We start from the raw sequence: 24590 nt of genomic DNA, 5'->3' as shown, positions 1-24590 counted from the left end.
TGCCACAGTCGTGTCCCTGCCGCTCCTGGTGGTGTGTGAAGTCGTGAGTCCCAGGCAGGCTGGGACTGTGGTTGCACCAAGAGCAGGCTTGGTAGCAGGCCCGAGCGTGCTGGGCGCTGCGGTGCTCTCGCTGGCCGGCCGGCCGCACCAGTGCCCGTCAGTCGGGCTGGTCAGGCTCCCAACACCCTCACTATGTGCAAGAGCTGCTCGGGACACCAGGTAGACAGGGCTGGGGCATGCTCAGCCTGACCACATGAAGGAGGACTTGGGGCGGTCTGGGTCTGCAGCTGGGCATGTGCTTGTGGGTGAATAACCGAGGGGAGAGCGAGCCTGGAGGTGGGAATGGGTTCAGACCTGCTTCTGTGTGTCGGTGGAGGCATGTTCACATCCAACATGCTACTTGGTCGTGTCTGTGGCAGAAGTTGATCTTGGACTGTTCACAGAGTAATTTTGCCCTGGCTTCCTGTTTCTTACTTAGTGTGTAAATGTAGAAGCTGCCTTCATAATATTTAACTTAAGCATCTAGTACTATAACAACAAAGGGCATTTATGGCTTACGGTGTAATTCCATGAACTGTTCTTAATGTTTTTCTTTTCGGGACAAATATATTTCCCATCAGCAGATGTTGAGTGGCAATTAGGTCACAGACTACTCAACTGGTATATATATATATATTTTTTTTTTTTCACTGCTGAGTGTCTGGATGGGGCATCCATTGAGATGAATTTTCCAAAGTGGTACTTATCCAGGAATTAACAGAGAGGCAGGAATTAAGAGGTGTTTAGTGCTTGTACTTTGCAAATGTCAGGCATGCTGCGATGGATGTTCCCCAGAAAACCATCTCTGTGCAAGGAAGGTGGAAAATCAGTGTGCAGAATCTCATAGAACTTGCAACCACAAGCTTAACTAAGAAGAGTAAGGGTATCAAATGGTTACGTCTTCTTGTTACACTGCTGTCTCCCTGGTGGTGAAGTCTGAGACCAAACTGAAGATCAAAGCAGAACAGGAGGGAGGGGATTGTCCCAGGTCACTTATGTGATCATTACAATTAAGTAACCTCTTCCCTGTGTGAGGGTCAGCAGGGACATCATCATTTTTGTTGTGGCAGGGACATCTGAAGGGGAAATGATATTACACTGGTTGACATTTGTTGTCAAATATTTTCACAAATATTAATCCAGTGCAGACCATTGATGGTTACCTTAAATATTTTTTTTTCCATTGAGTATGGAACAGCCAATTAAGCAGGCCTTTTTTGTATACACACACAAAATAGTACTTTCAAATGCTGATCTAGGAATTCATCATGGGATGAATATTCATTAGCTTTTTAATCAGTGGTTGGGACAGTAGTAGTTAATTAAAAGAAGATCAGTAATTATTTCAGACATCCTAGTACACTGGGACACTGTCCTATTCTTCGATAGTACAAACCTCATAAAGAAGAGAACTGTTGCTTACAAAATATTTAACCAAGGAAACCATATTAAGTGCAGGTGAACTGTGGAGAAGTCAAATATTGCAACATAGCTCTAGCTTGAGAATATGGCTCCAACCTCGAAGATTATATATATCTGTAGATTTGTTAATATTCCTAATAGTGGGAGATAATGGCTGTATTTTAGTTGTTCTGTAAAGTATATTTTTGGTTTTGTGTGCTTTTTAAAAATATTTTTGGGAAAGCTTGACTCCCAGGATTTCTCAGTAGCTGAATTCATGTTTTCCTTCTGACTGTAAAAAAATTTGTATTCTGAATAAAAGCAATCAGTGCTATCAGTGCAGTAACCATTCCATTTCCATTAACTCCGTGGAAGCAATGAATGAACAAGGGCCAAGGGTCAGGTTAAACTGCAGCAGGCCTGGGAAGCCTTGTCGTGACCTGTTTTTAATTTTAAAGCCTACTGCTGGCTGCTTCAGGTCAGCTAAAACAACCTTGGGTGCTCTGCATGCTGGAAGCATGCTGCTTAGCAAAACAGAGCATGGCCTGGTATGGAGCTGCTAAGTAGCTGCAAATTCTGATCAACTCTATTAGCTACTGCAGTAACTTATCCTCATGTTTTGAGATACCAGTGTTTTTTAAAAATATGCTGGAACCTGCCTTTTTTTGGGCACTGTTTTCTGCTTGGTTTAAAAAAAAGGCAGCAGGCTACTTAGTGCACTAATAACATAAGATTGTCTGGTAGAAGTAATATTTAATTAAATAAGTGAAAAAAAAAAAGTCTCTGAAATCATAGGTATAAAAAGCCTGTCTCACAGTGAGTAATTGCGTACTTGAACTAGTCCTCAGTAGGCATTTAGTATATGTTATTTAATCCTTGTGTCAGATTTCTTTTGCACTTCCACTTTGACATACTTAATAGTAATTTTTTGTCAATGTTAATGAATCACCTATTTGTTTTAATCTTTTAAATCGCTATTACATGCTCAAGTTATTTTGGTTCTGTGTAAAAGCAAATAAAACTTCTGGTAGGCATCTAATTGTTGAACTATTCTGTTTTGCCATTTGCTGTTTCTGCTCTCAATATATTATTTTACTTCCTCTCAGAGTGGTTTGTGAAGGTAAAATAATTTCTTTTAATTATTTGACATGTGTAATCTTGTTCGGATTTGTCTTGTGCTCAAAAAGAATAATTGTCCCAAAACTGCAAGAGTCCCAAATGTGCGTTCATTAGTAGGCAAAATTACTCAGCCTCTTTAATGGGAGTTTTTTCCTTGGTGTGGACTGCTGGCTGGCCCCGAGGGCATCTTACCTTCTGGTTTCCTGGTGGTCTAAACGCTTTGATTTTCCTTCATTCTGGAGTCATTTGTATATTTATATGCTCACTGAATTGGGCTAAGTGCATTTTGGAGACCTGTTGGTGCTTCTGGGAACGATGTGATTGTCGACTATGAAAGACAAAATACCAAGACACATGGGCCGTAATTTTCCTGTTCGTTAAACATTCATGCTCCTTTGTAGTTTTAACGGAACACTATTATCTAATTGAAACAACAATGTTGCTGACTTTTTAATTATACTTTTGGCAATAAATTCTGAGGAGTCTAAACTTTTTTTTAACTAAATAAATCAAAACTTGCAGTGAGTCACTCGTGGTTTTTTTTGGGTTTTTTTGTTTTTTTTTTTTTTTTTTTTTTAACTTGATGTTTAAGCAAAGCAGTATGCTGAGGGTAGTAAATCTGGACTAACATTAGAAACTTCAAAACATGGTTTCAAGCACTAGGGCTAGCTTTGATTTATACTTCTCTGTATAATGAGCGCAGACAGAAATTTATGATCTGGAATCTAAAGTTTGTTAACTTACCCAGCTTCTGTGGGATCTGTCCTTAGCTGTCCTTTTAAAATGGTGGTAGTGGTTCAATTTCTGCCTGTGAATTCATATGTATGTACATCAGTTGTAAGAAAAATTGTATGAACATCTGTTCTAAATCTGTTTTATAGTAGCCTTATAGCTGAACTGAAATTTCTGTAGGTGTAAAATAAACTTGCAAGGGGCTTTAGAGTTACTGAAATGCTTGTAAATGATCACACTCTGCCCTCCTTAGCTATGTCAAAACTTTTTCCAGCTTGTGGATGCAGCTGGATCATGCTCCTGTACCTTTTGTCATACCAAATGAAACACGGGTGTTCTTAAAGTTCTCCATTTCTTGCTTTACACTGGAGAAAAGACTCAGCAGGCAGGTGTTCTTCCCGTGGCACACTGAGTCACGGCATATTTCATCCAGGTCTCAGGTCTGGATAATTAAGGGATCAGAAACCCAAGATGCAGCATGGTGTGTGGTGCATGTGTGCATACAACATAGAAGTGGTCCCTTTGTCTAGCATTTCATTTTAGAATCTGTGTTTCTCTCAGGGTTTCTAGATTGGAGGTGATTGCCCTGTGCACCTTATCATCCAACTAAAAAGGAGCTTATGATAAATATCCTATGGTTTGATGTGCTGGGCTGGGAGCCAGGATGACTTAAGTCTGTATTGCCTTTTCTAGTTATTTGACTGGTGCTAAAATTTCTGTGTGCTTTATAACAGCTGTATGGACCAAACCCTCCTGTCTCCTCTGCTGAAGGGACAGTTTGCCCAGGATGTGTGCAGATGTGCTTGGCGCTGTTGTCTCATAGGCGTAAGGACAGGCTGTTCCCTGAGAACAGGGGTTCCTCCCATTCTGCTGCCTCACACACACTGCCTGCTGTGTTCCCATCTGCCACCCAGCTTTTGCAGGGAGGGGAAGTCCTAATGTGTTATCAGGGGGCAAGGAAGTCTGCAGGGACATGCATGGAGTAGTTAGATTCTTACTTCTTTTTTTTTTTTTTTTAAAAAGTTTGTTGAAAGAACAAATGCAATGTCCCAAAAAGCAATTAAAAAAACCCCCAAAACTAAACAAACAGGAAATGCCTGGGCTGGGTTGCCCACCTTGGCACTTTCAGCAGTCTGGTTTGGATTTCAGGGGTGAATTTCCTGAGCAAGGCAATAGTCGGGGGTCACTGAGGACAAGACTTTCCTCCCCACTAGCACCAACTGGATCAGGATGTAACGCTGAGCATATGGTGGAGGAGAGTAGGGTGCAGCTGTACTTGATGCAGCATGGCTGCACCAGTCTGCTTTACGTTCAGTGGCAAATTTATCAGGGAGATTGAGGGCTGCATGAACTTTGCAAATTCAACAGAAAGCTCTGGAGCATCAAAATTGGCTGAGAATGGCAGGCAGGACATCTTTCAGAATAAAAAGCAAACTGTGATCACAAAACTGCTGCCTTTCACCATTGTTCGTTAATGTGTTAATGGGCATTTCTGATTCTGTGTAAGCTAATTCACAAATTACATCAAGTTGGGTGAGAGTTTGCCTGTAGTAGGATTTTATAGCCCCAAGTGCTGGCTGTTGAAAGTTCATTATCTCTAATCTGAAGAAGAGCTTGAAAGGCCAGCCCTTTCCATTCATCTAATTCATTGACATTAAGTACAGTGTACTTCTCCAACTGATGTTGTTATACTGCGGTAACTATAATGGAACGAAGTGAGTGCAGTTTTGGACATCTCTATTTATACATTAATGTTGTACAGGTTTTATAAAATTCCATAATCTTAATTTTAAATAAATTCAAAAATATCAGTTTACCAGATGCAGAAATCAGCATAACTGGTATAAATCTGGAAAACTTAGGTATATATTTTCTTCCAAGGAAAGCCCACAAATCATGTAAGATGGTACAAACAATAACATTTCTACTGAACAGTTGGGGAGAAAAAGAAAGATTTTACAAAATAAAGGCCATCTAAAGTTTAGTCTTGACATAAACACTCAAGTGTCAGGGCAATCTAGCTCCTAAACTAGACCTTTCCTCAGGAAATACCTTTCATCCTCACAAGCCTATAAATTAAGATACCTAACTACCTACTACTGTTTAACATAAAACAACTGAAACATTTTACATTAATTGGGAGTTCAAGTGATAGCTTGAAAGAAAGTGTGTTGTTTTTAGGTAAACAGTATCCTCAATTGTTAAGCTGTATCTGCATGGTAAAATAATGGCTTGTCTTCAGCTTGGAGAAGGCAGGTCCCTCCTAGCTGTGTTCTGGGTTAGCACACAGCCTGGCTACCAGGCAGAGGGCAGTGGGCTAGCCCCAGTAAGGAACGGGCATGGTCAGGGTCGGGCTTCTTCGCTGCTCCCTGGCAGGCTCTTTTAGAAGGTGTCTCTGGGCTTACAGTGGATATTTGCTGATATTGTTCGGCAGGTTGAATGGAACTCTTGCAATCTTGGCCCATCATCCTTTCTTAAATGAGTGGTTTTCAGTGAATGTGGTCACTGATGGATTTGCAGCTTTTGATAAGATTTGTGGATGTGTTGCTAATTACAGGCTCCAGCAGAGGCTTTTCTCACAGGTGGGGCGTTCAGAGCAGCTCTCTCCAGTGGGAAGGCTCTTAGTTTCTCATAGGTGTGTCACCCTTTGTCATCCCCGTGGTCCAGGTGCCACCAGTCACAGTCCTCCAAGCAGCTGCCTGCTGTCATCAGTTACACAGCTGGAACAGCTGGGGGTGCCCCGACATGGAAGGGTGCCTGACGGGACCAGGGGAGCTTACCTATGCAGAGCCTCACTCAGGAGGTTGGGTTTTCTTGGTGTATATAAAAACTATAAAGTATTTATCGCCTCTCGTTATGGGGGACTTTGCTACTCCTCTGTTACATTTGACTGAAATTGTCCAGGAGATTGAGCAGTCGCGGAAAAAGAAGGGGAATGCATGTGCACACACACAAGTCTCATTTCTTAAGAGAAACCCTCCCTCCCATCCAAACCACCTTAATTAACAGAGAAGTTTTCTTAAAGAGAACACAGTTGTTTTGGCTGACTGCTTTGGATATAATCTTTGAAATGACTGACTATGTTAAATCATGATAATTAGGTCTGACCATTAACCTCCCACAGAGCTGATTACAGGGATAGGGGCGATGAGGAAGTTTTTTATTTTTCTTAGTGCTATTGTTTCGGTCTGTTTGCAGTGTAAACACAATGAGTGTGTCGGCTGATTATGCTGCAGACCATCTCTTAAGCCAGAGGAGATGGATATTTAGTTTTTAAACATGAAAACCTGGGGTTTAGAGAAAATGTGCTCCTGGGAGGTGGTGTGGGAGGCTCTAGGTCTATGCACCTGTGCCTTTGCAGCCATTACAACTGTTTACTTACTGAGTGGCTGTTCCTAGAGCATTTATCCCCTTTACTGTAGCTCCTCTGAGGGACAGCACTCTCTTCATTCCTTTAAGATTGTCTTGACTAAGTTATAGCAGCAAAGGTTGACTCCTCCCCTCCAGCATTTCTGCAGACAAACACAGTCCAGCTCTTAAAATGTGTGTTTTTAAAGGGCATCTCACAGTCCGCCTGTAGGGCTCATAAATCAGTTATGACTATCACATGGCTGTGAATGCTCTCAGTAACAAAATGCAGTTATTGATTGTAAGGGAAGATTGCTACAGGAAAGAGAGCGAGCAGTGTTTTGTGTGTTGCAATGGGCAGGTGCTCATGTGGTGAAACAGCCTGGGTTTAGCTGAAGGGGAGCTTTGTTGAGGAAAGGAGAATCCTTGCCTGGAATAATTGCCTCTGAGCCAGGGAGAATTGGCTACTCCAGAATGGGAACAGGCCCTTAGCTACCTCTGGCACAAACAGCAGAGCTGTTGCAAATCTGATTTGAGTCGCTAACAATAAGGTATTGAAAAGGCAAGCAGACCTAGCAGTTCTCTCTGTCTTTCCTTGGGCACCTAATTTCTGCTTCAGCTTCACTTGCTGAAGCAAACCTGTAACAGCACAAATGTATATGTGGAAAGAAGAATGACAGAAGTCTTCTAAAGAGACAGGAAAAGGCCAGGCAGAAAGGCCTTCAGAAATGAAAGGAAGCTTCTAAAAATCCAGATACTTTAGATGAAAGGAAAATATAATCTGAACTGTAATTGCTGGCTGTATTTTGTGATACGATGCTGCGAAATGTTCTTTTCCCCCACAGAGCTCATAAAACTGTTCTGTGTACCAGATGGATTATTTTATTTTTCATTAAATAAAGAAACTTGTAAACAGTGCTCTGTACCATAGAGATGGTAATCTCCACCACCCCGCTCCTCTTCCTTAAACACCGGAGCATGCACGGAGCATGCACTTTGCCAGTTGCGTTCAGGCAGCGGCAGAGCCCCGGCCTGCTGGTCAGTGGGGCTTGGGGGCCAGGCAAGACACGTTCCCCGCGTCCAACAGCATTTACTGTGTGGGTTCAGTTGTGCTTTTATCAAATGCTATTTCTGAAGTCAAATAAAAGGCCTGGTTGCACTGTGTTTGAATGCCGCTCTCTGTGCAACAGGGGCAGTTGATTGGGTTAGGTCTGTGGAGCTGGCACTGTTGCAGGTAGAGGAGAGCAAAAAGATGAGACTAAACGATGAACAGTTTTTATGTAGAAGATATCAAGGTATGTTTTATGAAGTTCACCAGGAATAACTGCTAGTTTTGCCAGTTTAGTTAGTATATTCAACTATTCCACCATCTTTGCAGCTTTCAGATTTTTAAGGTGCAATGTGTTAAAAGTTTCATCGTGATCCATGTAACTTGAGCCACAATTCTTGTCAGTGCTCTTGCAACATGCACTAGGCAGCACACTCCTCTCCACTATTTTCCTCCATAGTTTGTTTGCCTACTGTCTTGTGTAATAGGAATGCAACTTTTTTTTTTTTTTTTTGGTGTAGCTCTTTTATCCATAAGTTTATTGAACATTTTACAAAAGCAGGTACTATTATCTTCATTTACGTTTCCATTATACTGGAAATTTTAGCCATAGCTATGGTGCAGCAGCTTCTCGTGATATACTGGTCAGTTTGTACCACTTTCAGGCTGGAGAAAACTGCTCTGCTGCAAATCCCACTTACTAATGGTCTTCTGTGTATTGCTGTGGGTCTATAACTAGATGTGGTGAGTAATAAAGTGTAAATTGAGATCAAATATGTTGGCGACTTCTGCTTCATCCACTGGACCCATAGCTTGTGTCCTGTTACAGAAAACCTCTCTGAAAGTATGGACAAATTGCATTCCAAAAGCAGAAAATAGCTCAGTTATAAGGTGTACCCAGTTATTAAATACTGAACTATACTTGGTTTAGGTGAACACTACATTAGTATTAGATACTTTTTCTTGGTTTTCATTCATGATGTCTTATTATAACTGATTTCAGTTAAATGTATTATTCCCTAATCAAGTGTCCATCTAGCAAAAATCCTGTGCAAAATGTTCTTGTATTGTTACTTCCTTTTTTTCCAAATAGTTTTAAAATATTTTGACAGCTCTATCTATATTAGTAAACATACGTTCAATTATTATCACAAAAGCTATACACATTCATTTTTTTTTTTTTGTACTGAAGATACCTAATAGTGATAAATATGTCACCAAGTTTAATAGAGATGCTTGCTTTATGTAATCATATCGCTTTCATTGAGCTATGTGATGTTCTTTAACATGCCTTGTGAATAAAGTAATCCCTTCTGGATCACCATTTTATTCTTCCTGTCTATGCAGTAACAAGCGACTTGTGGCCTTAGTGCCAAATGACACTTCATTCAACACCAGACGAGCCTACACCAGTGAAGATGAAGCCTGGAAGTCGTATTTGGAGAATCCCCTAACAGCAGCTACCAAGGCTATGATGAGCATAAATGGTGATGAGGACAGTGCTGCTGCTCTTGGCCTATTGTATGACTATTATAAAGTAGGTAACTCCATCGTTATTTCCCCCTGCTGCACTAGCGGAGGACTGCTCTAAGAGGCATCAAAAGAGCCAGTTTTAAAAGACAGAAGTCATTGCACCTTGTTTTCTCTCTGATACTTGCATCAAGCACCCTTTCTGTTTTAGGAAGCCTGTCTGAGGCTGTTTTGATGTGTTTAGTTCTGGAGAGGAAAAACAAAATCAGAATTCCTGGATTAAATTTGCAAGCATGAATTCTTTTTGAGCATAGCATTCTTCCTCTTCCCTTGCAAGAGCATTGGATGAATCAGTCCCCTTTGTATTTGTGCTCGGATACTTGCAGTATTCTTTAAAATGTGGAAAAGGGGAGGCCTTATCCATCTGTAAGTTGGTCTGCTTTTCTGGTTCATTCCACACATGTTTTAGTTTGCTCTTTAACTGGAGTATCTCTCATCTGACAGTTTCCCATGTTATTTTTATTTGTATAGTGATTGCAGTAGGCTGTATACAAACATACAGTGAGGTCTAGCCCTTGCACTGGAAGTTGGCAGTCTAAATAGAAGGGTGGAGGACAGAAGTGGAGCTGGACACACAGAGATCTAAGTCAGTTTATGGGGGAAGCACTGACACACAGTTTCAGTTTATGTCAGGTTCTAAGCCCAGGGCTTCACTTACCATTTTGATACCAACTTTCTTTTTCATATACTTCTCAGTGTTTAAGTAGAGCTACATTTGAGATTTTTGCAGAAATCAGAGAGTCATTACAGGGTGCATCTCTCTATAATCCAGAAATTTCACTTGGAAACCCAGGCTGACCCCTCTGTACTCTGCAAATGGACTCAGTGTTGCCTGCCAAGCACTAAAGTATGAAATTGTTCATTTCAGTTGAACTACCTCAGTACTCCTGAAGCCACCTATGCCTGCATTGGACAGATGATCTTCTGAAAGCCAGCAGAACATGCCAGCTCCCCTCATAATTCATTAAGAAGTATCAGGAATGGAAATTTAAAATTTAAACCCTTTGCTTTTAGTATTTATTAGTATAAATACTATTAGAGAATGGGCTGCTCATTCTGGTCTCTGCTACAGTCATTAGAAGAGTGTTCCTGGAAAGGGGTTGTAGGCAAGATGCCATATACAAACCTTATGGTTAAATACTGTTTTAATTTCTTTACTGGTTGTATAGCAAGACATGTTCCTTGCTTTTGTGTTGTGTTGTCAGTAGAAAAAAAATAATTTCCCAATGAGAAGGAAGAAAGGTCCTTTTCTCTAGTTGACAGATTTACCACAGAGCCAGAATCTTTGAAGTTAATGGAGTTTTGTAGAATTCAGGATGTGTATGAGCATCTGTAGTGTTGGCTTCTGTTTTAGTAATACCTTTGTATGTAGCAGTTAATTAATTGGATGTATTTTTAAAATAAAACCAGAGAATAGCCCTTTTCCTTCTCAAAACTATGTTCTAAGAAACATGTCTGTTCTTTATTCCAGGCAATTGCAAAAGACTTGGGGCTCAGATGGAATAAACTATGTTAATCTCAAAGCCATTTCCAGCATTCAATCATAACTATTTCTGTCTTAAATTGGGAGAAAAGTGTAGCTCTTGTTGATGCTCTCAGAGGAACTTAAAACCGAATTTAAATCTCTGTGCTATAATGTGGAAGTATAGTGGAGGACTTCCAGTGCACCACACTCTTGAATTATACTTATTTATCATCTGGCTCATTTGTTCTGACATGCTGGGTAATTTTTTTGAAGTACTTTTTCCAGTCAATAAGAAGTATTTGAACTTAACTGTTTGGTTTGTTGGTTTGTTGTTTTTTTTGTTTTTGTTTTTTTTTTTTTTTTTTTTCTTGTAGTGATATTTACCTAAACATAGACCCTCCTTCAGAGATAAATATATGATCTAAACAGGGGAATCAACATGTGCAAGCTGTGGCATGGATCCCACATCTAAAGTATATGAAAGAGGTTTTTTAACCAGCAGGATGCTTCATAGGGAGAGAGGATGTCCCTAACTGAAGGAAAGGCTCTGTCTAGCACTCTCTGAATCTGCTGCTGACTTGCAGATAGAGCTGATGTTAACCTTGGCTACTGTAGTGCACTGTAGTATTGTTTTTCCTTTAAATTCAGATATTTTCCTGATAGTTCTTTAAAGTATTTAAAGAGAAAAGGCACAGCTTTAGCCCATTCTTAGGTTTATTCTTGCTCTTCAATCTTGAGTTAACTGCTGTGATGGAGTGGATATACCTTCTTTTGTAAAAGACAGATTAGAAGTTTTAGCTCCCAAACTGCTGGTTCAGCAAGAAAAGAAAGATACGGTCATGGCAGCAACTTTGCCCTTGGTGATTTCGTATCTGTGCTGGTGTCAGGAAACCAGTATGTGGGAAGACAAATCTTTTAAGTCACTTGATGTCAATTCTGTGTCTGTTGAGGGGCCAGATTTGACTGGATTTTTACTTCTCATGGCTGTTGATGCACTCAGCAAAGCAGAAGTCAGTGTTTTCTGATGACATGCCAGCATGCCCCGACCTGTCCCCATGCTAGGAAATGGAAGGATCCACAGAATTCTAGGTACTAGTGCTGCACCCTCCAGACTGCTCTATAACAGAAGGATTTAGCTGGCACTTGTGGTTTAATTGAAAACCCTTTTTCCTCTAAGCTAAAAGGGTTTCCACGCAGAGCTCATCAAAGCATCATGTCTTCTTTCTCATCTTTTATTATTGAGTGAAAAGTGTGTGTGTGTTTGGGAATATAAGCTTTGATTTTGAGATAGCTTGACCTAGCTTGATATTCCAAAGATAAGGACATATAGAAGAGAGCTTTGCTCCAAACTGGTGTGCCCAAGGACTAGAAAAGAAAATAATCCCTACATTTTTTCCCTTTGGAAATCATCTTTCTGTTCACAATCAGTCTCCCGAAGAGAAACAGTTCCTGGCATCTGTAAACTAGACAACACTGATATGGTTACATTTTTCTAGTTGTTGCAGTAGAGCAGTCTGAAGCTGCAAATACCTGACAGTTGCATTTACCTGACCCCATGCCTGGTGTTGTTCTCAGGTTCCCAGAGATAAAAGGCTGTTGTCTGTTAACAAAGTGAGTGATAATCAAGAAGACCAAGATAAAAGGTACAGTATTATTCAAAATCATACACCCAGCTACTAACAGTGTTGATCAGTTGTGAACTGAAGGAACTATGATAGCCTGAGGGTTTATGGGTTTCTTCCAACAGATAAAAGAATGAAGACTGTTTTGGGAAGCAAACTTTATTCCTTTTTACTTTTAAATTATTGGAAAAATTGAACAGTATTATTAAACATGCAGTTTGCACAGTAGCAGGAGGTTTCATTATTTGTGTTACGTTTTGTTGTTTTGCTGCTGCTAAGATTATTAAAATCATATTATATTGACTATTGGCTGCTTTTCTTTCAGTTTCCTTCTATAGCAAGAAGTGAGTAGTTTGGCCTCAGTAACCTGATTTATACAGTACATAACAGGGTCTGCCCAGAAGCACATAACTCCCTTGAAGTCATTCGCTCAAAATGTTTTTCTCGTTCCTCTCAGATTTCAGCCTTCCTCTGTAGGCTAAAAGTGACTTGAAGAGACAGAGGAAGCTGACTCCTGCCTTTATTAAGACTTGTGGACAAGAGAGTGTGGATATTTATGTAGAAAGAGTGGAAAGTTTTTCCATATGGGAAAGTATCTTCATGTAAAAACAAAGTGAAGAGAAGCTACACACAGTTTATTTCAATGTAGCTAATTTGGGACAGCCTTAGATAGTCTCCACTAGCTGGGTAAGGTGAAAATTTAAAGGGGTAGTAGTACAAATTCACTGTTTCAAAACAGAAAATAAAACTATTTTTGAGGGACAATTTTTTCTGCGAACACCAGAGAAATTCCTAAATTGAGTGAGATTGACAAAAGTGGCCTTCAGTGGAAAGGCAAGAGAGAGGAACCGTAATGTCAGAACGTATCTCCTGGGTTGAAAACAAAGCAGTGTGCTACACCTACTAAAAGTTTTATGAGTTAGCAATTTTATGTCAGTGCAACTACTATCAGCAATCAGATTGCTTTCAACAGCAGCTGCGGGTAGATGTGGGAATGCTGCTGGAGGTTACCTTGCAGCTGCTATAGTTACTGATGTACTCTGATACAATGGGATTCCAGGGTTTGCTCTTTCAGAAGAGCATTGGTACCAGAGTTACACAAACAATAGTGGCATGTCAACAGCCTGAAAGAGCATGCTTCAGCGTTTGAATTTTGCTGTTGATATTCTGCCTATTCCACATACAAATTATTTACTGTGAGTAATCCATACCGTACCTTACTCTTTATGCTTATTTTGTGCCTAAAGGGTATTGTACTGATAGGCTGATTTTTGCATCCAAATTATAAGTCAAGGCAAAAGCAACTCCAGACACCCAGAATTTATTGTAACAAGTCATACTGATTATAGGTCAAGTCAAATGTATTATGTTTCCCTAGCTGCTAAAGAGCTCTGGACCTCTCTGCTTGCCTCACAATGTCTTTTGCCTAGTATTTGTTAATGTACTACTTCATATGGCATTGGCTTATCGGAATTGAAAGAGCTCCTTCCCTGACATCTAAGAACATTAAGCTACTTACGGAGGAGAAATTTACTATATTGGGACAGTTCATAACATTTTTTGGTTTTGTCTCGCAGAAATTGTCTTAATACCACAGAAGCTCAGAGTAATTTAAGTGGGGGAGAGAACCGCGTGCAAGTCCTGAAGACAGTGCCAGTTAACCTGTCCTTGAACCAAGATCATTTGGAGTCATCCAAAAGGGAATACAACACAAATGTGTCTGGGAGCTCAACACCCATCACAGGGACTGGAGTGACTGTGGTTAAAGCAGAGGAGTTCACCCCTGTTTTTATGACCCCACAAGCACACTATGCAAGAGGTGAAAATGAGGAGCACCGAGGGGTTATCTTTGAACCATATGAAGTGTCCAGCATTGCTCCCCACACAAATTATCTCAAAGATGACCAGCGCAGTACTCCAGACAGTACATACAGTGACACCTTCAAAGACGGAGGAACAGAAGTAAGTTTTTCACCTTAAATTAGCATCTAAGAACTCAATAAAAAAGCTGTAAACAAGATAAGGATATTTGAGCTTGTAAGCAAGATAAGGAGATTTGAGCTGTCCGCAAGAGCCATTAGAATAACAGTGATGCTTGTTTCAACAAACTCATCTCTGCTTCTTGTGGTGTTTCTGTCAGTCTGTGCTCTGATGATAGGGGAGCATCGTGAGGCATTTCAGAAGACCGTTTTAAAGTTGTTTTTCGAAACTCTGAGAATAATACACACTGATCTTTTGTTTTCTGGGATGTTGTGTCAAGTAGAGGATAGTTGTCATCCTGAAAGAAGATTTGTTTTCTGTTAACAAGATCTGCCTTCAGACTTACTCATAACAGTAAGAAATATCAGCCACTTTGTAACTGAGAAATTCTTAATGTTCTTCTGAAAGTGCAAATGAGCAGTGTCAGCTTCTGCTGCTAGGTAAACCCAAGTAATTTATTCAGAAGCTGTCTCTTGCACTAAGCTCTACTCTGCAACATGGGCAAGTGAGAAAAAGTAGTAGAATTAGATGACTAGAATTAGATGACTAGGCAGAGGAAGACCTGGGTGCATGTATATGTAGGGGAATGAGAAGAGAGACAAAGAGCTACCTTGTAACTACTGTACAGTTATGCTGTGGCAAAGTAATTATACAGTCAGCTTTAATATGGTGAGTACCCTCTGGCTGCTTTTACCTGCTGCAGAATAATGCAAACAAGTCAGAAATGCAGAAAGGTAAAAATTATTTAAAGCTGACAGTACCTCTGCAGATAATTGGAGCTGTTAGGTGGTAAAACTCTCCTCAGATTTTCCTCCTCCAACTCTATGAAACTGTAAATGTAACAAAAGTACAAGGCAAGCTACATTAAGGCTTAGTTACTCTGAAAATGTAAGAAATTGACTTTGTGCTTGTGTATGTGTATTCTGGAAAAGTAAATTGTCTTCATACAAGCATCATAGATCAGGATGTCTGGAGGTGAAATCCATTTTCAGATACAGAATGCTTTTAGATCAATTAAATGAATAATTGATGAAGAAATCTAGTTTGCCATTGAAAAATCAGTAAGATCAAATCTTGGTTTAGAAACACTGCTCTGCATTATCAGATCACATCATTTCAGCTATTTTTCGTTGTTACTGGTAAATGGCTTTTTATGGGAGTCCAGTGGTACCGTGCCCATGGCTCTCCCCGGGGTGCTGTAGCTGACTGATTCCATTACACTGGTTTGCTCTGAGGTGCGCTGCTGAGAGCTACCCAAGCAGTCAGTCTGCGCTGTGCAAAGTGCTGTCAAATGTGCAAAGTTGCTTTACTTGGAGGTAAAAAGGTAATTTACATCTATATGTTGGCCTTTCATCCCAACCTCCATGTTATGGTAATTTTTGTTACAATGGTAATATTTTGTTGCCTGTTTTTTAAAATGATTGGTTAATAATGGGCTACGATACTTGTCATCTAGGCTTTCTCTGCAGTCGGTGGAGAAAGAGGCAGTTCAAATCTGATTGCCAAAAGTGGGGGGAAGTTTGCCAGCTGCACTCACTCCTTTCCATCTTCACCCCCTCTACTGACTGTACAGCGAGGCTGAACAACTAACTTTAACTAGGTCCCCATCCGTAGCTGTTAGGTGAGGTGTGTGCCACTGTTGGTGGCCTTCCAGCCCTAAATGCTCACATGCATATGGCACAGGAGCTGGAAGAGCTTTTCCACCCTGCTGCAGACTCACCCAGCCCTTAGTCTGTCCCTTAATTTTTTTTTTTTTCTCAGCTACCCAAATCCCAGGATGTGTTTTGTCCCCACAGTGCTCTGACTGCTTCTCCAGCCATGTGCTGTTGTGGGAGGGTCAGCTGTATGAAGCAGGTGTGGGGAAAGCATAAGGTAAAATGTCAAAACATACCAAAAGAGAAACTTGTGCTAAATTAGTGTTTAAAGTGGAAATACAGTTGTTCTTACTAGTTTTCCTATGCATTTGGTGAGAATGGTTGGATTTGGCTGCAGTAGATTTGATTATATTATACATTATAAACATGTATTTATAAATTGTTTCAAAACGTTTATTGTGTGACTTATTTCTGTTACACTGAAGGAGTGCTGAGTTTTTATAGATCCCTGTGCTGGTGGACACTTTGTTCAACCACTTGCTATGTTCTTCGGATACAATTTTAACAATTGTATAAATATACCTTTCTCATCTTTTTCATATTCTTATTTAGCTGTGATTAATTTATTGGTCCTTTAAAGTATAGACAAAATTTTAGAACCCAGGTAAGTAAATTGAATGTTTTGACAATGTCAACCTCTAGCCTTCATGTAAAATGTGGCTAGCATGTTAATATAGGACCATCTTTATTGTAACATCCCTCAGATGTTAGATTTCTTAGAGTATTTATCTTACCTATTCTACTGCTCATGGATCCTTGACTTTTGGTCTTCAGGAAATATTCCTAACTGGTATATAATACTTTCGCACTTAACTAGTACCTGACTGGATATTCTGGCACAGTTGTGCATACAGTAAAAGTAAAAACTATTTCCAAAATTGCCTGACTTCACACTTCTGGAAACAAAACAGCTTTTAATTATTGCTAACTGGCGATCTCAAAAGAAGTCCTGGAGGTGCAATGTAATGATCCATCAGTGAATCAGAGAGACATCAAGAAAACCATCAGCAAAAGGCAATCCAAGAAGAAGCAGCAAGGCTTATGTAGTAGAGTGTGAATGTGTTCTTTTGCTTAGGAACACAGAGTACAAAACCTTGCTTAGTCTGTGCAAAAAGATTTCATTTTTTTGAATTCCACCTGTTGATGTAATTTTTTTTTTTGATAGATGTGTTTTCATTTTTTAAAAGAGTGACTGTAGGTCTCATTTCATCTGGCAAAGTGTGCATTTTGCTCAAACAGAATCTTGCACTGAAGGTAAAATACTTTCTTAGACTGCATCACCACCCCTATTCAAAATAGACAGTATAGTAATCTAAAGTGTTGTCAGCATTTATTTGTTAGGCCTTAAGGACAGCTGACCACACACATATTTTTTAAAAAAGCAAAAAAACCCCAAAAATTAGGTCTTTAGGAAAACTAGGATTTAATTTGAAAATCTACTTATCTTTGAGGTCCGGTACAATTTTACAGGCTTGTTTTAGAATATATTAATGTGTAGGAGCTTAGTAAGGTAGAATATATTTTTCAGCTACGTTGCTGCAGCTGCTAGGTTAAGAAAACCTCTAAAAGCTTGACATAAATGATTTATCTCTGTCAATTCCAGTGTAAAGACCATGTAGGGTCCACTTCAGTTTTTAGGGATTTTGAGATTTAAATAGCTGATGGTTTCTTCTGAGGGGTACTTAAATAAACATAACTCTACTTTTGTTGATATTTGCATTTTGATTGTATCAAACTATATTTAATTGTTGTTTTTATTTTTCAGAAGTATCGCAGTGTGTCAGTGGGGGCTGAAGAATATATTTATGAACAAACAAGGTATGGCATAGGCTTTGAAATGTGTTGACTGGCATCATGTAGGAATGTATTGAGAGGCTGCCTCCACTCCCCACTCTCCTTTTCATCACCCTGGGGCACCTGCAGGGCTCCCTTGATGCTGCTCAGCATCACTCAACCCTTCTTCTCTTGTGCATGTTAGCTTTCATATCTGACCAGTTTATATCTTCATCTGTTATCTTCCCTCAGCATTTTTTTAAGTTAGTAACTCCTCTGAATCCCCCAGGAGATAAGCAAGATCAAAACTGTTAAGAGAGGTCCCTCAGGTAATGCAGGGCAACTTTGACAGGCAGGTCGTGGAAAATCTTCCCTACCTCTCAGGATGGCAGGGTGCACAAGTCAGATGTCCAGGATGGTTGAACTGGATCCACCAACCTTAGAGAATTCCCATCTTTATTTTTCCCTTTTTTCTAGTTACTCCTAATAGGTTTTCTGGGAAACTATCTCTTTTCACTGCTTGTTGTGGTGCTTTTTGTTTGCCTATAGAATAATATAAATGAAGTATCTATTACAAACCATGTAAAAAACCCTAAGAATTCCAAGAATTTTAAAAAAGTTTCAAAAATTGAAGTTTGAAAGGAATAGTGTCCTCACTAAGTACAGAAAAATGCATGTGTAGAATGGGCAAATACTGCAGAGTCGCTTTAAATAAGAGAGACTCTGACCAGTAAAGTTTATAAGCTGATACTTCATTTCATGCTTGTGAACAGTTCTGTTTATATCTGAGAGGTTACTCTCACTTTAGAAACAGGAACATGCCTACATATTTTTCCTGGAGTAGGCATATGACTGCTTCTGTAGTGGAAGTTCCTTACAGCTTGATCATTTTTCTAAGGAATATTAAAACAATCATTAACTTCAGTGAGCTCAGAACTGAGTCATTATATAGGCAGTACATATGAAACAGATATTTAGCAAAGACTGCTCACTTACTACACTGGATATTTATAAAATTGAATCCTGAAGCATTGGTATTGTTGACAGTTCTTGGACTTTAAGTTTTTCATGCTGTGGCCCAGGTCCACATTAAAACCAAACCTCCAAATGTGCATTAAGAAAAAGGAAATACATCTTTCCTCAGAGTTACCTGGCAGTGATAGGTGCTCAGAAATGAAAACTTCAGATTGAAAGAAAGAAGTGGTGAATATGAAAGTAATTGGAAGCCTGATAGAAGATCCCTTAATGACTACATGAGGCTTCAGTTAAGACTCACGGTGAGATTCAGAATAGTAGTATAACCATTCGAGTGACTGCAGTAAGTTTTAAGGGTAATAATAATCCTCTGGCTAAAGGGCACACTTTGATTGCCAGCTGGGAACAAGAAGAAAATTCCCAAGTGGTACTGCAAAATTGGCCAGGTGCAGTGTATCTGGGATTTGCATTTTTTGACGTCTTTCTGAAACATACAGAATGCCAGGAAACAGAAGACCAGACCGTGGCAGACTGTAGGCAGCTCTGTTAAGACACTGTGTGTCTGACTTTGGTTCATCCTCAGCCCTTCTCAGCACACCTCCTCATTAGGCCTTCTGTCTGGTGAGAGGCTTTGAGGTGCATCTCCCAGGGCCCTCGGCGTGCTTTGGTATGCATCGTGCAGCAGTGCTGCAGCGTGCAACCTGCAGTCCCTTGGCGTGACGCTAAATCTGAGGACGTGCCCCCCCCCCCCACCCCAAAAGCTAAGGGGTGCTTAGTCCACAGGACGAGCATATGCAGCAGGATGGATGCTGGGGCCGCAGCACCAGTGGTTCTGCTCTTCCAGTCCTCTCAGATGGGGACGGACCGCTTGCCGGCGTCGACAGAGCCCCCACGCCCCTTGCACGCAGGACAGAGGGACCCTTCCTGCTGCCTCCCCTCCGTGCGTGAGAGCCTTTGTGTAGGCAGCAGCTGCGTGGTTGGGGAGCGCTGGTACTGCCACCAGTGAGTTGGATACGTGTAGGTTAGTGTTTGCTTCTCACCTTACTTTTGCGTTGATTTGTAACTTTTAAGCAACTAGAAGAATGACTGGATTTCCATTTATAAGCTAAGAAATACTTAGAAATCGTCTTAATTTGGTGGAAGGATTGATACTAAACTCTGAAACTTCTTCCTTTGGATGGAAAGAGAGTAGATCAGGTTATTTTTTTCCTTCTACCTTCTTTTCAAGTGTGGATTTAAATGTTACTATCATTCATGCATTTTAGTGTTTTGTTTTTTTTTTTCCATTAGATAGTTAAAAATATTTTTCTCTTCCCCTTATTTCCATATTGCTATGGCAGTGTTATGATGATGATCCAGAGTATTTGCTTGAACTGGAAAGTTAAGGATACACTGTTGTTTTGGATCAACATATTTGTCCTTTTGGTTCTACTCCAGTATTGCTTAAATACTTTGCTGAATTAGGCCCTTTGTCCCCCATGTCTCCAATTTGTGAGGACACCCTGCAAGTGACTCCTTGCATTAAGTTTCTTGTGGTGACCAAATACAGTTTGAAGAAAAGATTTATTTTGCAAGGTTAACATTATTTTTCATTTAAGAGAATGTGAGAAGCTGCAGGTATAGATTTTATTGGATTATTGTTCAATCCCGTTATTGAAGGAGGAGTCTGGAAAAGGCTTTGTGAGAATTGTGTTCATCTAACAGTTCACTGGTTAATGGAGCTTTAACTTTTCATGGTTTGAGAACTGCTTTAAAGGTGGAAAGTTCTCCTGTGAGGGAAGGCCTTTTCTAATATCTGACTTCCAGCACAAGAGCAAACTCTTTTTCTCTAATTTTTGTCTTTTTCTAAAGGGAGATTACTTGATTGCAGATACAACTAAATGTAGGTACTTTGTTCAGTCTGATTAATTTTGAAAAGAAGGCTTGTAAAAACCTTGATTGCATGTTGTCTTTAAACCGTCCCTTTTGGTTGTATTCCTTCTCTACCCTGTGCTGAAAGTAGCAACTGAACTTTCTGTTCTCCATGTCAATCTTTTGCAACAAGTTTTATTCTGTTTTGTTTTGATTGGTTGTTTTGGTGGTGGTGTGGGGTTTTTTGTTTTGTTTTTTAATATATATTTTTTAAATTTCTCTTTCTGTGACACTTCTAATTTAAATGTCTGTGGAGGTAGCTGATTTCCTGCAAATCATACTGAATTCCTTCCTGGTATTTGACATTCTCACTGTGGGGTACGTAGTCTTGTACTTCATGATGGTTCTTTTCAGAGAAAGTAAAGATGTAGTCTTTGATCCAAGAGACTTACAGTCCAGATAGTTTTATACTTGACTGTCAAATCTGATGAACTTGGAAAAGGAAAATCACATTCTTAAATACCTCTGTGCCTTTTTCCTGGAATTTTATTATTAACGCCTTATGCCTTGCTTATACAATGCATGACATACATAATAAATGGGGACAAAAAGAAAAGGAGAAAGTGATATGGATTTTCTTGGTGTTTCCCTCTGTGTCTTTTCAGCAGCACTTTTCAGTATACGCTAGAAGCTACCAAATCCCTGCGTCAAAAGCAAGGGGAGGGGCCCATGACCTACCTGAATAAAGGACAGTTCTATGCCATCACCCTGAGCGAGACGGGAGACAACAAATGTTTCCGGCATCCCATCAGCAAAGTCAGGGTATAGTCCAATTTCTTTTCTAGATGGGAATGGAGCTCTGCATATAAATGTAGTTATGTTTTTTTGGGGTTTTAATTATCTTTTTTCTTGTGGGAGGGGACAGAACAAGCTTACTCTTATGCCTAATGTAAAAGTGGAAGAGTAATATTGCTAGTGGTCTCAAATATTTTGGGATCCAGTTTTTTCATAATGTGATTTTATGAGTTAATTGTGTACATATCTGCCTTGATTTATGGTTTGGCAGAATGGTAATTGCACAGATACTACACTTGACATTGGTGAACTTATCATTGCCATGATTAAAGAAAAAAATCAGAGAACTGCTACATCTACTATGTAAGTCCATCTTTACTTACCTGTGCATTTCAGCAGCTGCTTTCCAGTGCATTTCGGATAAAATGTGAAGAGTTGAAACCATCCTTTGTGACATAAATTTTAAACCACTTACATCTTACAAGTATAAGCTTTCACTTGATATTTACCCAGAAATATGACCAAGTGGAAAATTTGCATCTTAGATTCTGCACGTAGAACTGGAATTTGGGTATTCAGCAACATCTGCTCTGTGAACAGGCCTCTTGATTTCCCTGGTAATGTTTTTGAGTAAGCAAATCCTAACCCAGTAACCTTGGAATGAACAATGAGCCTCAGAGTTGCTGCCCTGCACATTTCACCCTGAAGCTGGAAAGGCTGCATATGTATGAGGCTGCAAAAGTGTTTTCACCCAAATAAATGAAGTACCTTAAAAATATTGCAACTTTAGTCAAAGGAACCAATGAAAGTCAATGTGAGCAGTGAAGCGGACAACAACCTATATGTTTCTATCATACATGAAGTTTAGAGAAACTCTTCCTAAAGAGAGGCAATGATTTGTAAACCTGAATAGAGTTAATTTTTAGCCTGGTTTCCTAAGGACATGAAGGTGATGATGGCGTTTCGTTGTTGGCTGAAGCTGATTTAGGACTTCTCTGCTGCTGAAAAGTCTCTCTCCCTGCCAGCCACCTGTTCCTTCCCCCTTTGTGGTGCCAGCTCTAGCACTTGTACAGCTGAAACAGGAGTCAGGAGCTCAAAACCAGTCCTCATAAGTCTGATTCACTTCAGAGCCACATGAATTTTGAAGCGGTGGCAGTGGAAGAGTGGAAATTGTAAAGCAGAGATGAGACCATTTCTTCTGGAGGACGTACAGTTTACAGAAGATGGTGAAACCAAATGCAACTTTCGTGATCATGTTCTGCTTGCCAGGCCCCCAGCCAAGTGACTGTTGAATTTATTGCCAATTCTATCCAAACCTGACAGCGTGGTAAGAGGTTTGGAGGTATTAAACCTCTACAAGTTCCATGTAAGTGGTTCACAGAGGAAAAAGATTAATGCTGTTCTTGGTGGAAAAGCTCCAATCTGCTCTACCAGCTCTGGTTCGTGCATCAGCTGGCCAGCTAGCACACACCTGATGGCCCACCAGCATGCATATGTGTAACTCAGGACTCATCCACGGCGTGTACTGCCTTGTGCCCATGCAGTAGCTAGGCATAGAAGACGCACTGATGATGTTTGGCTTTTATAGGTGGAACAGGGAAGGTTACAGAGCACATGAAGGATTATAGTGGTGATCATGAATCAGTCGTGATCCAGCTCCTCACCTTATGAAACAGCTTGTTGGTGTTTTTTATGAGCTCGGTGACTCAGGGTTAAGGAAGAATGCGAACAAAAGAGGATATTTAAAAGTGATTTTTTTCCTCTGTGATATCTTTTCACTGCAGTTTACCTAGTATGAGCATTCCTTCATTGTTTTATGTTTTCAGTTTTGCTTGCCTACAGCAGGGCTTTTTTAGAAAGCCATTATTACTCGTGAAGTTTTTCATGAAGTTTCAATCTGTTTCCTTTGAACCGCACAGTTTAACAAAGAGAATTCAGAACTTGGACTGAAAAACTCAGCAAATCTCAGTAAATAGTCACACTGAGTTTGTCATTAAATACATGTATGCAAGAGTCCTGCTACTGAGAAGGGTATTTGGACTATGTACGCTAAAACTGAAAATGTCCTGCCTTTAGCCAGTGAGCGTAAGCTACATAACAACACATCCCTTTACAGCGTAATGCCATCTTCCAGAATGACAAGGTAATCTGAAGTCCAACATGTGGACTGGACTTGGATCAGAATTGGAACTGGGGATCCTCTGACTTTGAAATGACCACTTTTTCCTCAAGGCAACTTAGACCTTAAATCTAGGAATACGATTAAATTTTATTTGGACTGTCAAGAACATAATCCCAGTTGCCCTGCGTTATTTTAAAACTACATTTCTTCTGCCCTGAAATTTTAAGTGCATTGCAGTATTAACTGGAATAAAAACCAGCAATATTCTTCAACCCAAGTACTGGAGGAGGGTGGTGACTGGATGAGCATTAAAGGCATATGGGAGATTTTAATTTTTGTGTTTCTGACTGTTAATTACACATTAACTAACACAAGTTCCATTGATTTTCTTAGAGCGTGGTCATGGTTGTTTTCAGTGAGGATAAAAACAGAGATGAACAGCTGAAATACTGGAAATACTGGCATTCTCGACAGCACACAGCTAAACAGAGGGTCCTCGATATTGGTAAGTGTAAGAGGATCTCCCAAAGTTTCAGGGAAGATTGCAGAATGTGGAAAGCTCTTGCACCTTGCACAGGGATATGGTGGGATATATTTGGCAATGGCTGCAAGGCTTGCACCATGTTTTTTAGCAGTGGCTTGTCCCTGCTAGGACTGGGCCATGGGGTCTGTGAAGCAGGATGGAGACCATGCAGAACAAATGGTCCTCGGCAGCCACAGAGAAGAGCTGTCCCTTGCATTCGTATTTAATGGTATTCCACCTTCTGCTGCTGGGAAGTTGAGGTCTGCACCTCCTCAGGAGTGGCAGAATGTTTGTTTCCTTTTTTAGTTTTTCAAAGGCTCATCCACTCTTTGATCCAGTAACTGTAGCAGCCCACATAACAGTTATGTTAGTTAATCTGATGTGTATGTGCAGCCTGAGAATGAAGATGCCATCATTATGGTGACTGCAAAGGAGCGCACAGGACTCCTACCCCCCAAGTTTTTGAGTTTTGTCACTGTCAGAGAGAAGTGAGGGAGCAGCGAGCTCTGGTGTGCTGTCCTGAGAGACCTGTTTACCGTTCATCCCATCTAAGGTATTTACAAGCCCATTTCAGCCACAACTGCCCTATCTGCATACTTGGGAGATTTTAGC

General features: G+C 40.2%; 1 protein-coding gene across 6 annotated transcripts in view; it reads left to right on the top strand.

Moving 5' to 3' along the window:
* GRHL2 (grainyhead like transcription factor 2) overlaps positions 1 to 24590 on the top strand; it is a 72551-nt gene that overhangs the window by 4116 nt on the left and 43845 nt on the right. For 5 of the 6 annotated variants that reach the window (XM_042786174.1, XM_042786172.1, XM_042786171.1 and 2 more), the window contains 6 exons: positions 9035 to 9224; positions 12258 to 12325; positions 13882 to 14266; positions 17705 to 17757; positions 21204 to 21360; positions 23849 to 23960. In XM_042786174.1, the coding sequence (XP_042642108.1) occupies positions 9035 to 9224; positions 12258 to 12325; positions 13882 to 14266; positions 17705 to 17757; positions 21204 to 21360; positions 23849 to 23960 (965 nt within the window). The remainder of the gene's footprint in view (positions 1 to 9034; positions 9225 to 12257; positions 12326 to 13881; positions 14267 to 17704; positions 17758 to 21203; positions 21361 to 23848; positions 23961 to 24590) is intronic. The other variant, XM_042786173.1, reaches the window with a different exon arrangement.

This window comes from Tyto alba, unplaced genomic scaffold (assembly GCF_018691265.1).
Source record: "Tyto alba isolate M040663 unplaced genomic scaffold, T.alba_DEE_v4.0 Super-Scaffold_9, whole genome shotgun sequence".
Taxonomy (NCBI): domain Eukaryota; kingdom Metazoa; phylum Chordata; class Aves; order Strigiformes; family Tytonidae; genus Tyto; species Tyto alba.
The sequence above is the reverse complement of the archived record's forward strand: the minus strand, read 5'-3'. Positions and strand labels throughout refer to the sequence as shown.